At 41.3% G+C, this 16,000-nt stretch overlaps 1 protein-coding gene across 1 annotated transcript in view; it reads right to left on the reverse strand.

Annotated features, from left to right (window-relative positions):
• The window catches only part of cntnap5a (contactin associated protein family member 5a), a 127,909-nt gene that overhangs the window by 75,728 nt on the left and 36,181 nt on the right, over positions 1-16,000 (reverse strand). Inside the window, exons 4-6 of the mRNA XM_069663729.1 lie at positions 9,471-9,618; positions 4,001-4,204; positions 2,074-2,258 (exon numbers count right to left, since the gene is read on the reverse strand). Of these exons, the coding sequence (XP_069519830.1) occupies positions 2,074-2,258; positions 4,001-4,204; positions 9,471-9,618 (537 nt within the window). The remainder of the gene's footprint in view (positions 1-2,073; positions 2,259-4,000; positions 4,205-9,470; positions 9,619-16,000) is intronic.

The following is a 16,000-nucleotide window of genomic DNA, read 5'->3' on the forward strand; positions in this document are numbered from 1 at the left end:
AGGCTCAGTCACCATTGTGTTACCTCATTCGGTGATTCATATTTAAATAAACGAGATATTACTTTAAGTTTTAGTCACAGTTTTAGTCGTGTTTAATCAAATGTATTCGTGTTATGTCACATCTTCATAAAAAATAGCCTGAACTAACATTTAACAGCTAACACCTCTTGTTTTATCAAGGACACTCAGGTCTATAGACCAGTTGCCTCTGGCTGTCCCAAGGTCAAGGTTGAAGCTCAGGGGTGAGCGAGCCGCTCTGCCTGCACGTGTCCGGCTGTCCTCCACTCTGCCTGTTTTTATATCAAACCTCCAAACACACTTTTATTCCTCGGCTTCTGGCTCTGCATGAGAGCTACCTTTTTATTTTTTCCTTTCCTATTGGTCTTAATGCTTTGCTGTTTTATGGTCCTGTTGTTTTTAAATTGCTCTTAGTGTTTATACTGTTTTAATAGCTTTTATGTTTGATTGTACAGCACTTGGGTCAACGTTTGTTGTTTTGAAATGTGATTTATAAATACATTTGGATTGGATTTGCAAATAGATTTGGGTTGTTTTCTCCCCCCAATTGAGTTCCACTGAATCCCACCCTCCTGCAGTGTGATTGGATAGTACTCATTGCTTCAGAGTTTGACTCTTTTCTGCCAGTAAGACCCAGGAATGCAGCAGGAGGCCTCAGCTCGTGCCCCGAGCAAAAGTTGACTAATCTTTAAGCCCAAACCAAAACCTTTTTCTCAACCTTACCAGGTAGTTTTGGTGACGACACCTTCCCAAACAATTAACCATTTCACTGCTCAACGTTAGCCACACACTTTGTTAGCTTTAAACTAATCTGGGATCCCATCGGCTACAGTCTGAGACGATACAGCCTCTGGGGACGCCGGTGAACGTGCCGGGCGGTAAGTGATAATCGACTCCCCGTCAAGACCTCCTTTTTTCGCATGCTGCATTGTAACAGAAAGAGAAACTGTTTTCCTGTGATGTACTTGTTATTAACGGGTCTAACCTTTGAAATTTCAATATCATGACGCAGATTAGTAAGAAGTAAAACACAGCATCAAGGGAATTAATCTCAAGTTGAACGGATTGTTAGCTGTTAGCATGCAGATGTCTGTTTATCGAGATTAATAAGATGATGGGAGGCGGGATGTCATTACGGCAGATTACGTTCCGCCTGCTCTTGCTCTCCTCACAGACTGTTTTTCCTGTATGCGCCGCAGCCTGCTGATACATGATTGGTCACTATCACTCAGAATCCAGAACACTTGCCTTCCCGAAAATCCACGTCCCTAAATAGAGATTAGCTTTAAGCAACAAAACAACTTGGTCTATGAATCGATCAGGGTTTGGGTTAAAATATGAAGATCACATTTGGTTTCACGGAGGACACAATCTAATTCCTCCTGGGTGAAAGATCTGTGTTTGCACTATCGGCTGTTTTACACAATCGCAGCACAGCAGGACAACCCCAGGCGTGACAAACACAGCATGAACAGTTTGCACACACGCTTCCTCACTCTCTCATGTTATCCGTGTTTCCCTGGGACATGGGTGACAAAATGTAACGCACGGTTAGCTTGAATATAATTGAACATTGTTGGAAACGTGGATAAATGCGAGAACACAGCTCATCAATAAGTAAAACAGTAGTCTGGTCAATTTCCATGTTGTACCGTTACATGGTATACTTTAAAAGCAAACCGGCGTTTTTTCCACAGAGTCACAAAAAGTTAAACGCTGTGCAGAAGGTTGACAGCCTTTTTGTCAGCCCGTTATTCCCCCGGTACAACAAAAATAGCTTGTCTCTGCCACTTTTCTTGTTCGTTCTTTACCGTCATTCATTATGGAGACATCATTTAAAACCATGCCCCTTCCCCGGGGCTTACTTACACTGCACTCTGTTTACCAAAGTGCTCCACAGCCTATTACTAAATCCACTGCTCCACACTGTGTAATTAATGATAGTGTTGTCTAGCCCTTCCTGGATAAATTCACAGAGGGATTCGCACACATTTGCAAAGTTACTCTCGCTATCTCACCTCCAATTTATGTAATTTAATCATCTCATGCACTCACCTCGTAGTCCACCTCCAGCGAGTGTCCTTCTCCTTTGGTTTGAAAGTGCTGCGTGTGGGCGTCCACAGTGAGGTTAACCTGCTTGTTAAAGCGCTCGATGTGGACAGAGTGCCAGTGCTGATCGTCCAGCAGGCTGCCCACGGTGACAGCGACGCGACCGCTGCTGAACCTCAGCCTGTTGTCGTCTGGAGGAACACAAAGACAACAGAAGGGGGGACAGTGAGCAGGTTTACATCAACCACGGTGAAGCTGCAGACGTGTGAGGGCAGACAGGCAGAGCTAAAAAACACCCACACCATTTTGTCCTTTCCAACAGGATGGAAACCAACACAGGTATGAAGGCAGGTTTGTACTGCTGAAAAGGTGAGGCTGAGGCAATGCAGTAAATGATTCTTATGACCAGGTGATTGCTGAGGTCATTTATCAACTAAAATATGACACTGACCTTTGTCTACCTCGACTGCAGAAGGCAGCAGGCCTTTATTTAAAGCAGGCAGGCATTTGTGTCTGATGTTCTCAGGTTGGTCAGGATACAAGTCTTATGTCCACATGCATGCAATGATAACTTGGAGACAGCATTCAAGGAACATCATTGCCTTGTCTAACAGCTGCTGCGATACCAAGAGGTTGTTGGCGAATCCGCTCACAGAAATGCTCCTTTTTTTCTCTATTATGACATTTCTGTCTGAGAGACGTAGCAAGGACAAGCTTCTCCTCCATTTTCTATTTTACCAGGATGACAAATTCTGCTCCATATAATTGGTCGTCCCCCAAAAGACACCAGTGCCTTAAAGAAACCAAGACGTCCTCAGAAAAGGCAGAGCACTCTAAAAAAAGACACTGGGCACACTTAAAGAAGAAACAGGCGCACTAAGGAACGTGATATGTGGACAAAGACAACTACACTGTTGATACAAAGTCAACACTTGTATTTGTTTCAAATTAAAAGTCTTCAAGCTCCTTTAGTGCTTCATGCAGCTGCTGCCATCAGGTGGCATTTGTACATTACAGTTTACCTGTAGACCTTAAAGTGATGATCTCGAAGATTTTCATGTAAATAAATGTCTTTTAAGTCTCTAGCTATCGCCGAATGAGCTAACACAAAGGTGACTGAGCCTATGGCCCACTGATGGAAGCCTTTGCATTTGCAGTATTACAGACACAAGCGGCACCCAGTTAGTGACGCGTTTTCCATCAGCCAGCAGTGGTTGGTCTGCCAGAGAGGGTAGGCGGAGCTAAGCGGCTGCTTTCCCGCTCTCTGCAAGTGTTGCGAGTAAACAGTAATCTACTATGGCTGAACAAACAAAGAAAAGATGGATGACTACAGATACAACTTCAACAAGAAGTGAAAATCCAAAGAAGAAGAAACAAACTCGACGCTCAGATGAAGCAAACAGTCTGAAAAGGAAAGCGACCGTCAGCCAGGAAAATCAAGAGTTACAACCGGAGCCGACCGTGGACGTCACACATGCAGCTCTGTCTGGATATCTGGGAAGTGTGCTCCTGCAATTACCGTTGATCACCCTAGGTGCCGCCAAAGAGAACAAATCTGAAATCTTCGAGATTACACCTCTAACTGATGGACATCTGCAGTGCCCGAAATCAAAGAAACTGTTAACATTTGCTTGATTATGTTGTTTTCCCCATTTCTGTATTTACAACCAACCTTTCTTTGTTTGACCTGGCGACGTCCCGAGCCGTCACTCGAGACCCACGTGTCCTTAACTTTCCAAATGTTACCATCTTATCATTTTCTCTTTAAAAAATCATTTTGAATCAAACTATAATAAAACATCCTTCATATCTTCTTAAACTCACAATGCCTCTCAAAAGGACTACAAAGACATTCCATTTAATGAGGGACTTCATCCTTGTGGATATAAAACATTGATATTCAAGAGAGAGAGTCGGGGGAAGCATCGCTCACCTAAGTTGAGGTAGAGGTCCAGTCTCCCTCGATGAAGCTCCAGGGTGATGTAGTCTCCTCTCTGCCCCTCTCCGTGCAGTAAAACGCCCTCCGCCTGGTGACTCTTGAACCGCAGTGAGATCACGTCCTTCACCGTCGACATGGACTTCTGGTTGAACCGATACAGCAGAGAACTTCTGCCGTCAAAGTCTGCGATGAAAGACTCTGAAAGACAATTAGAAGGATCCTGAAATCAGTGTGCCGTGCTGTATTTTCAGTGAATAATACGATGTCTCCCATGATCAAAAAAAAGTGCCCTATTTTTAAAATGTTGTTACTATAGTGACACATTTTGGAAAATTGCTTTCACAAGTCTGCAGCCTTTCGGGGGAGACTGAACCTCTCTGCAAAGAGGTGCTTTTTTATTACAGAACGGCTTCGAGAAACAAAGACGAGCACACTGATTTTCAAATTGGAAGATAACGACATGAAAATGTAACTTCCTTCAGGCTACAGTGAAAAATGTTTGTTGGTTGGTTTATTGTTTTGCATGGCTGAAATTTGGAAATCAGAACAAACAAAAAAATAATGCCATTTGTAAGCGTCATGTATACTAGTAATCATTTTATTTCAGACAATTGTAGGAAGGATTATACGGAAGCCCTAAGCCGACATGCATCCTTATATTTTACTTTCCTGTGTGAGTCATTTCCGGTTGTTTTCTCGAGATAACAAAACTGCTTTTCTTGTGAAAACAGGATAATTTTGCAGCGAAGTAAAAAACAGAACAACAGGCTGGTCACTGTGATATTAGAGAGCAGGACGTGCCATGCTGCCACCGCCCGCACTAATGAGGTCAGTTAAGCCTGTTTCTATGTTTGTTTTGTGCTTTTTGCAGCTCTGACGTTGCGGCGGTGCCGTGTTGTTCTCTCGGGATAAATGAGTCGAGATCTCGGGAAAACAACCGGAAATTACTCGTTATTACAGGAAAACAGAGCAAATAAAATATGTGGATGCATGTCCGCTTAGGGCTTCCGTAGAATTAAAAAATCTCGTAAATTTCCTTAAAATTAATCTTCAATTTCTGACAGACCTGAGGGACAAAGCCAAGCAAAAATGGACATTATTGTGTGTAACTGGACTAATAAAAGGACCGCTGAGAAGAAGAAGAGCGGGGAAAAATACAAACATAAATGAAACAAGACTTAGCATTCATAGTGTCGATACTTTTGGGTATATCAGACATAGCAACTGAAACATAAATAAGATGTAATACAACACAATAATCCATTCATCATTACCGATATAATAACAATTAATCAGTTAAAACTGTTTTTAATCATTAGGATAGCTGCAGAGGTTAGTCAGTCTGTCCACAGTCTGTACACTGTATCACTGCTTGCATGTGGTCTGTGTGTGTGTTGTCACACTGCAGCTCTGCTGGGAGCTCCGCTGTCATTCAGTCATCTGAGTGAGGAGGCCCTAACCGGCTACTACCTCAGTCTCCATTACCCTTTTCCTGTTTCAATCTCATCGTTCATACACAGTTGATTTCAGCAGAATATATTGAAGATCAGTTAATAGGATGGGGCCATTCTCAGTGTCACCTCTATATAATCCTGCTTCTGAGTGACACTCCTGCATAGATTACAGGCTGATATGCAGCAGCATGAGCCGCATAGTAATGCAACATGCCTGTGTGTTGTAGTTCCTGTGACTAAACAGTGAGGAGGTTTTTAACTGGTTATGAAGCAGCTTCAATTTAATCGTGATATTTCTTTATGACTTACAAAAGCGTTTCCTTTTTTATTTTACAGTTATAGAGATAGTTTACATATACAGGAGTTTCTTCTGTAGTTATGTCGACCAAAAGACCCCCATGTTTTAGTTTTCACCAGTAACAGTTAGCAGTACGTTAGCTAGTTAAAGTTAGCACTCGCAAACTCCGGCTTGTTTACTATGACCTCTACGACGTCAAAGATGCTGTTTAGGGCTCCTTAATGTGGAGCTGCAGACATTATTAATATGTGCTTTAATAATATATTGTGAATGAGACAGTATAATGCACTCTAGTACCGTTGGTCTAACATCTTTAGGGTGCACAGGCGTCAGGTCGAGGGCAGTTAGAGTTGATTGATTTTGTTTTCATGGATGTGTCCATGGAGGTCATACCGGACATTACTGCATGTACCAGCATACCTCTCATGTTGGCCTTTTGAAGACATAAAATTACTGAACATGTAAATAATTGTAGATTCATCAATTCATCATGACTATTACCAAGCAATACAATTATTTAAAGGGGCTATATGTAAGATTTTACATGTATTCATCAATCAAATATCATTTTTTATTGCCAATGTGTGAAGGGATAGAAGAGGAACTGATCAAGTGAGAACTTCCCCATCTTCCTCCATCGGCCCTAACAACCTGTGGGCTGATTTTTATGTAAAGCACTTTTAGTTTTTTCCAGGAAACATGAGGATGTGACGTATCAGCGCGTTCGCGAGTACCTCTGCCGAGAGCTCATTCTCCGCCATGACAGTCAGCAGTGTGCAACACGAGACAACGCAAGCTGTGACATGGATATGGTTGTGGTAACGCCACAACAACACCAACACAGACTACACAGAAAAACACATGAGTTTTATCTCGTGAAGACCGTCTGACCAAACAGGAACGTGATCGACGTCAGGGGGAGAACTAGAGTCAACATCGACAGGGCTTGCGAATCACCTTCGATTGCTTTTGGAGATCAAAACAGACCCACAACTTATTGTTGTCATAGAAACAAATCCCTTCACACATTGGCAATAAAAGATGATATTGGATTGATGAATATATGCAAAATCTTGCATATAGCCCCTTTAACATAGCCACACATAGATATATTACTACATCATTATGCAGCTGCTAACAGCTGCTTTGAAAAATAGCTTTAAAAAGGTGTTCCTCTGTCTTTCAGGTCTTTACAAAACAAATGCACACACTAGCTGGATCAGGATCTACCACAGGAGGAACGCCAGCTGTACTGTTATTAATTTATCTTTCACTATATGCAGGCAGCTGCTTGAATCCAAATATTTATTCGACCGTTGGAGGAACCAGGAGTATATGAGGCTGCATCGGTTTTATACGTGCTTATCCAACATTAACACACTCCAGCACTGTGTGGTGGCCGAGCATCATAAAACTGATCACTGTGGGATATTCTGTGTGTGTTTCACAGTGCATTAATTCACTGGCTCATCTAGTTAGTGCTGCCTCACAATGTGTGGGAGAGGTGTGTCAGTGAATCCCCATTACGTGTGCTTTATCGAGGACTGCTCGGGGTATAAATGTTACCGTGTTTGTGTGAGCAGCATGTCTCTAAATCCTGTGCTGTGCAGTCACAGAGGCTCCAGCTTATTCCTGCATCTCAGTACAATAATATTTGAATGTGATATTATGGTATTATATGTTTTAAGTCTGCTTTTCACATACCTGCATCCATTGTTTTGTATGTAAACCCACACACCAGCAGAGTCATAGCACCACGTCCACAGGGGCTGATGCCCCAGAAAAACAACCATTTCCACATTTCCTCCTGGGATTGGCACATCCGGGCTCCTGTACCTCGAATAATTCTCCTGTCCGTATCGGAAATCTTGTGTTTGCTTCACTACTTAGAGCTTGCCAGTGTGAGTTGCACTTCATGAATAGACCCGCTTAGTTACTTCAGTGTCATTTTACTGCATGAGGAGAGCGATGACTCAGTGATGAAACCCACATGGACGCACTCTGAGATATAAAAGGATCTTTTCTTGAGATAATGAGGTATTTCAGTTCTGACGGCCAGAAGACAATGTTCAATATTTTTTAGATTAAAATGGTAAATTCTGTGTAAAAGGAGATTTCTTATCATTAGAAAGGGACAAACTCAAAGGTATGATGAGTCGAATTTTCCTAGAAAAATAAAATACAGACTTTTACAAATATTACATAATATAACTTATCACTTCTGGGCCTCTATACATGTGTGTTGGTGAGTGTGTGTGCAGACCCTTGTGAGACCCTTCCCTCTGCATCTATTCTGTTGTTTTGCTTTGCACGGGACGTTTTCAGGAGGGGCGCTGTCGTGGTTCCCTGAGCCAATCACAGCGTACAGGTGAGTGTTTGAGTGGTTCAAATTAGTAACTGGCCCCATTCAGACCGGTGAACATGGCGAGAGAGTGATGCAGAGTTGGCCTTCTTTCTGTTGGACAGGTGGGTGCCTCAAACCGGGTAGGACAAACTAACCGGTGGTTAGCATGCTTGTGCAAAGGTAACCAGAGTTTAGCATGTTAGCGCAACGGTAACCGGCGGTTAGCATGCTAGCACAACAGTAACCAGCAGTTAGCATGCTAGCGCAATGGTAACCGGCGGTTAGCATGATTGCACAAAGGTAACCAGAGTTGAGCATGCTTGCGCAACGGTAACTGGCGGTTAGCATTTTAGCACAACAGTAACAGGCAGTTAGCATGCTAGCACGATGGTAACCGGCGATTAGCATGCTAGCACAAAGGTAACCGTGATGCTGTTTGTGTTAGCTCAGCGGGGTGGGAGTGTTCTCGCACGAGAGAGAGTGAGCTTCTGGTGACGGAGAGCCCAGGAGGAGGGGCCCAGTTTGAATGTGTTGTTGACAAAATGCAAGGAAAAATCCTCTTTATTATACCTTTAAGGTAAGGTTGCCCCATTTGTTTTTGAGGATGGAGGTCCTCGAAAGTGAGGTTTTTCAGGTGAAGACAAAAAGCAGAGTGGTCGAGGAAAATTCCAAAATTACTACTTCAAAGTCAGGCAGTGAACACGGCTGGGAAGATGCCTCTATCTTGCAAAAACTTCCATTAGAATATCTTACTTTGATGTAGAGGCAAATGACTGTGTAATTGGATTATTGTAACAAGCTTTGAGAGCTGATTATTTGTGAGTAACAGTACAGTTTTTGTGCATGATTAAGCTTGAAAGTGACGCCCCGTTCCCTAGGTAAAGATTTTAACCCCAACCCATTGTAGCTTCAATCAGAAGGAGCACTAAACCACAAAGGGGCACTCTAAGATTAGAGCTCGAGCATAATGTGGGGAATCAACGTTCGGCCAAAGTCTATAAGTCTATAAACTGTTAATTGCTATGGCATGGCAACAACTGAAACTCAGTGCTGCAGTGTAAAAATGTTTCGAGTTAAGTTGTGACGTAAAGGACTCAATAAGAAGTTTTATTCAGAGAGTGCTAAAAGTGAGAAATCATAGCTCCTATATAGTTCACACCCTGTCTGTCAGCTTTTTGATTCCTCATTTCACTGCTTTATGGATTTTCAAACAGCGTGTTAAAACCAAGTGAACAGTCCTCATTACCCTCCATCAAGAGTGTAACGGCGAAGCCGGATGTATAAATGAACAATTCCTTCCAGGCGGCGCATTTTACAGAGGCTTGATGAGTAGACTGAGTGCTTTCTGAGGGTTTGTGTGTTACTCACTGTAGGAGCAGCCGTACACCTCCAGTCTCAGGCCCATCCAGCCGCTGGGGTTCCAGTCGAGAGGGACGAAACGCAGGAAACGTGTCCTCACCGGATGAGACAGCTTGTTCTGGACGACAGCCTCGGAATTCGCATTGCCAACAAATCTCTGCAGGAGCACAGGAGAGCAAAAATTGTGGTTATTATTCATCATATTCACACGGTGGAGATTTTCCTTTGACATTAGGTTCAGGGAGGGAGGCTCCATTGCTGAATAATGTTGCACTGCTGTGTTTCAGGTTGTATAAATGTAGGGCAGCAATTCCCAAACTTACTACTACTACTTACTTAATGTTGCAGCCCAATTTTAAAACTTAAAATGTTCTGAAGCTTCTTATAAATACAAGAGTAGTATTCTCTATCCTCATACATGTTATAATTTGTAAATCAAGAAAAATTTTCCTATTTTATCGCTTAGTCCTGGCAGATAATATTAGCAGCCACTTCCTTGATATCTGTCACATTAGCTAGTGGCTGAATGCTAAATTTGTTGTCACACTACATAAAATATAAAATATGTAGTTCCACTTTGAAATATGGCCCAATTTCCCCCCATATTTTGACTGTTTATTATGTTTTAAGTTGCTGATCAATCAAGACAACTCAAGTATTGTATGGTTTAACACAACCAAACAGTAATGTTAGCCGTCAGACACTTTCTAGCTAACAGAACTTTAGCTAGTAAGTGGCTGAATGCTAAAGCTAGCTGTTGTCTGACTACATGAGATATGGCCCTATTATGTTTCAGTTCTTGATTAATCTAAATCAGACAAAAGCTATCTAGCATTAAACCACTAAACAGCAATTAAATGAATTACACTTAAACTACAGTTATTTTTAGTATTAAACCATTTTCTCGCAAACATTAAATTAGCTTAGAAATTACACTATTGTATTGGTTAGTACAACTAAAACGGTAAAATTAGCCGTCAGACACTTCCTAGCTAATGGTAACTTTAGCTTTTAGGTGGCTTAATGCTAACGTTAGCTGTCATCTGACTGAATAAGTTATCAAATATGTTGTTTGTCTTTGAAATATGGCATAATTTCCCTCCAGATTTTAAATGTGTATTATGTTTTCAGTTGCTGATCAGTCTAGATCAGAGAACAGACATTTTTAGCATTAAACCACTGTAGCTAAAATTAAGTTACGTTAGCTAAGGAATTAGACAACATCTATTGTTAGCATTAAACCACCTCCTAGGAAAAAATGTTAGCTGTGAAATTATACTATTGTATATTGTTTAATACTAAAACAGTAATATTAGTTGGCAGACACTTCCTAGCTAACAGTAGCTTTTAAGTGGCTAAATGCTAACGTTAGCTGTTATGTAACATGTTGTGTCATTTTGCAATAATGCCCAAATTCCCTCCGAATTTTCCTTTGATCAATAACAGCCATTGTTAGCATTAAACTCTTTACAGCTAACATTGCATTAGCTAGAAAATAAGGCTTTTCCTATTGTATGGTTTAACACTACCAAACAGTTATATTCACTGTTCTAGCTTACTGTTACATTAGCTAGTAGGCTAAGTGGCTAAAGCTAATGTTAGCTGTTGTCTGATGAGTTATCCCACATGTTGTTTTTACTTGAAAAATGGCTGCATTTCCCTCCAGATTTTCTATTGCTGATCAATGTAGATCAGACAACAGCTATTGTTGGCATTAAACCACGTCTTAGCTAATAATAGGCTCTTCCTATTGTGTGTTTTAACAATCCGAACAGTAATATTAGCTGTCAGAGCTAGTGGTAACTTTAGCTAGTACGTGGCTGGATGCTAACATTAGCTGTTGTCGGTTGTTTGAACTTGAACAATGGCCAGGTTTCCATCCAGATTTTCTCTGTTCATGTCTTTTAGTCACCGATCAATCATAAAGCAGTGACATGCTAACGATTGTCAGATACCCTCCATTTATACAACTTACAGCCTGGAACATGGCAGTATAACATTATAACAGCATGAGCTTTCCACCCTTATCATGACATAAAGGGAAAATGGCCGCTGTGTGAGTATGGTGAATGGCAGCATAAAACTGAAGTAAAACAAGTTACCAAGGCTCCTCGGAGATATAATGAATTACCTCAGAACCCACATGAATACTAATATTTTCACTGGGGAGCAGAAAAGCGTGTTTTTAGCTGAATACTTGAAATATAAGCAGAATAAAAATCTAAATCCTTGAATTGCACAGACAACAGCAAAATGCTGACAAGGCAAACCCAAGGGCAACGTCTTCCTCCTATACTTGAACATACTATTTGATGTAAAGTGATAAGAATCAGTGTGCCGAGTGGAAATATGAGAATATCCGTTCAAACAAGGTCCATGTGACACGGAGGACAAAAAAAATCACCACAGAGGCAGCCGGGGGCAAAAATAAGGGCTCTCTTATTATTTTTTTCTCCCCGCAGAGCTAAAAACAAAAACCTCTGAGAACAATTGCGAGATGCCATTCTTCTTTTTATTCTTGTTTCAGCCTGCGTCACACAAAGCCAGGGGACATAAAGTGAGAAACAGCAGGAGCGAGAATGAGCGATGGAGACAGAAACGGAGACAAACAAGCTCTCCTTCTCAAATGACTGATTACCAGCTTCTTCATAACCGATTCTAGGCAGGTGACATATCAAATCAATATGTACTCGCACAGTAAAGAGACAAAATATAGATCATTGACAGAGGAGCTTCAGGCTCTTGTGAATACTTCAACATAGACAGACAGGGACAATAATTCAGCTTTCAGTGAGAGCAGAAACACAAAGACCAGCAGTGCAAATGACCATCTGATGCTTTTAGGGCACAGCAGAGCAGAAGCATCGTTAAATGCACCAGGATGCTGCTTCTCGCTAGATAATCAAGGCAACAGTGTGACTGTTAAGGCTGTTATTGTGATTTATGCTACCACTTTCCCCATGTTGAGCCATATACCGAGTGGAGCCTTGTAGCTGGATCTTTAAACACGCACAAGCCAGCTTATTTACACATGCACAGTAATTCACCCCTGCACAGGAGGTATTAAGAAATGGCAAGGGGGTTTGTATGTTCGGTCAAAACAAATGCCTTAAACACTGCAACCTGCTTTAAGAGCCTGTGAAATAAGAGAAAAATGTTGGCGTGTACAAAAAAGACAACAAGCTCACGATGCTTCAAAATAATGGAAACACGCTGCTGTTCGTGTCGCACAGGGCTGCAGCCATGACCTTGTTATTTTCAGGCTCTGTGTGAAGACACGCTGCAGTAAAAGTCTTTGATTGCAGCACATTCGAAAGCTGTAATCTAAATCTGAAGCATTTCTACATATCAAATATTCATGACTAGAAAAGACAATACATTTTAAAGTTCTGAAAAAAACACAAGAAAATTGGCTGATCTTCTTCATCAGGAGTGTGTGGGTGGGAATAAATTGGATTTGACTGACTGTGCAAACAAGCCAACAACTGTCAAATGTTGAAACGGCACTCGGTACTTTTAAATCATCGCAGCCATGCGTCTCTTTAGGGTACAAAAAAGCAGCGATGCTGTTGGTGTTTCTGCAGTTTGACATGTTTTCTGGTTAAAAGGTTTTTTGTTGCATATGCATTCATTTCTTGTTAAACAAACCTTTCTTTATAGAACCTGCCTGAAGCGTTCCAACTCACATTATTATTGACCGGTAAAGTGTCATGAGCCTTATTACTTCCCCTGCCCAAGTGGATCAATGACCCAACATAGTGGCCAGATATTGCCGATTTGATTGAATCAGCTGGTTCTTTTAGGATAAGTGCTCAATTAACATCCATTTGTATTTATTCCTCTTTTTCTCTACTTATTTCTTCCTGTCGAAAACTTCCAGTAATAAAGTTTAAGGAGGAAACGTTACATAAGATCTGAAAACTTTTATTCAGACGCAACTAACCTGAGCCCTTCTCCACTCTGAATTAAATCACCCCCATTACCAACTAGACTCAACCATTGTCTGTTTGGTCCTCTGTGCCATGACATACCCCTGAAAGGTTTTATGAACATTGTGATTTGTTTTTTACACTATAATTCAAATGCGAATCACTAATTGTCTCATGGAAAAAGATGACATCATCTTGTCCAAACAGAGCCGCGGCCACTTCACACCAACATCGAACAGTGATGCAAAAATCTCTCAAAAAAACAAATCAAAGGAACATGTGAAGTGTATGTTACATGTTGGATAAGCAGCTTGTGAGCAGCTTTGTTTTTGCAGCAATTATGAAGCCTGTCTTTCCACTTGACTCCCAGCTGAATGTCTGGAAAATCTGATGAGCCAAATGAACTGTGATTAAGGCTGCAGTGCAGTCATTCTAAGTGTTCATTAGCAAACAACACTCAGACACGTCAGCATCGGAGATTAGCATTCAAGAGCAGTGCCACTACAAGAGCACCTCAGAGACTGTCCTGAACTATGACGCTTGTTTTTTTCTTGCTCTTTGGAAAAACTTGCAACAGATCCTCCTGTGTGTTCCAGTCGGGAGATGAAATGAAGTCTCGGAATAAAGGCCTGAGGGTGCCGAAGATTTTCCAGAGGTCCACGGGACCGAGGTCGCTCCTTATGCACATAAACAGTCCTAACCCCACAGTGACTTCATTATTTCTATTTATGTTCCTGTCACTGCGGAACAGTCTCCCTCCCCATTCATTAAGACTCTTTACTCTTCCTCTCCAGTGATGAGCTCCCTCGAGTCAGTTTTCCTTTCTGTTGCATACGGCTCGTGCACATACGTTTATTTTAATCAATTCACTAGGGGATAAATCTTGCTTCTGGCAATGAAAACGTTACAGTATATTTCAGAGAGTTCATTGGGCAGTTAAATAGCCTAAGGGTGCGCAAAGCGAAGAGGAAGCTAGCAAGTGCATGACCTTGCCATAAGTGAAAATACTACAGTAGTCCCTGATCGCCAGTCAGTCATCGTCTTACCAGGATTAACAGGCTTTATCTTTAATATCGTGGAGAGTGATGGAGGTATTTCTTTGTCTTCTGCACCTACTGAGTAAAAGTTTGGGTTAAGGTTTGAGTAGATTTTGTTTCTTTCAAAGTTTTCCTATAATGTCAAAGAGTTTACAACTATTCTAGCATGCCACTGTTGCGACCGCTGTCCAAGGTGCTGATTCTGGAGCTGTGCTAAAAGCAGCATCACACACAGCTCCACATCTTCAAGGTGTTTTGGGTGACGCTCAGAGGAAACAAACCAAACTCCAGACCTTTTTATCTGCCACAACTAGAGTTTTGTTTGTTCGATTGTGGAGCCGACCTGGATACTCCATGACATTCGCACAAGTGGGCTCCTGCGAACAGAGATAAAGAGCCCACAAGTAACCTTGACTGATCAGCCTAAATATTTTTCCTTATTAAGTTAGCGTAGTCATCGTCGCCCATCCTGGTAGTAGTCTGTTTCAACTTGTGAAGCAACTTCCAAAAGCAGTAGAAAACATTTTAAAGGTTGGAAATTACATGCATGCACGTATGTACATGTTATTGCAATGTGAAGCAAGACTACAAGCAACATGTTCAGGTATACTGTTGACCATGTTCGTCATGTTTAGGGTTAGGGTGTTAGCATGCTACCTTAGCTAGTTTGGACCAAACATAAACGACAGTTAAGCGTGATGGGAAGCGTCCTTACTTTTGCAGATATTTGGGCTTAAACTTAAGTAAGTAGTATAAAAACAAACACTTTGATATAGTGATGACACTCTCAGGCTGCAGGCCATTACTCCAAAGTTATTATAATTCAACCTTCAGGCACTTTGAATATCTTGGCAATCTATCATAAAGATGTTGAGAAATATCCCTCAGAGCCACAAACCTAAACAAATCATGTTTGAGATAAAAGTCGAGGGATAACCAACATCTATCCTCAGTAGCATTTATCCTCTGGGGACCATAAACAGATGCACAAACCTGCCTGAAACATCCAACAGTGGTAAAATTATTTCAGTGCAGACTAAAGCAGTGGATCAACTGACTGACAGACTGACATCACCATCTCTAGAGGCACACTGCTAATTTGATGAAAAATACTCAGCTCAGCCCAGTATTATTAAAACATTGTTTGAATTTCCTCTGAGCTCAGGCTGTATAATATTACAAGTGAAATCCTCATATTAGAATAATCTGAGGTGCTTTTGTTATTGTGTTAGAAGAAATTAAATTGGGAGCAGAAAATTACTTGGATAAAAGAGAAATTAGCTCCCATGTAAACGAATATTAGTCCTCGTTTGATCCCCGTCTACCTGCGCCGCTAACAAGCATGAATATTAACGTTTCAGGGAGGAGAAATTAAGGACGAGAATTTGTCTCACACATTTCTCCAGAGCTGCTGTAAGAAAGAGATTTTTAAATAAGGCTTTTCAAGCATAATGAAGGTAATCTGGATCCCTGTTAAAATACATTCCTCTTCCCACCTATGCATATTTGCAAAGATGATTTAAGCTAATTCCCTGTGGAGCACATTGCAAATATTATACGAGGAATTAGGTTA

This window comes from Semicossyphus pulcher, unplaced genomic scaffold (genome assembly GCF_022749685.1).
Source record: "Semicossyphus pulcher isolate SPU_LCO1_2020_fin unplaced genomic scaffold, fSemPul1.0.p SCAF_15, whole genome shotgun sequence".
In the NCBI taxonomy this organism is placed as follows: domain Eukaryota; kingdom Metazoa; phylum Chordata; class Actinopteri; order Labriformes; family Labridae; genus Semicossyphus; species Semicossyphus pulcher.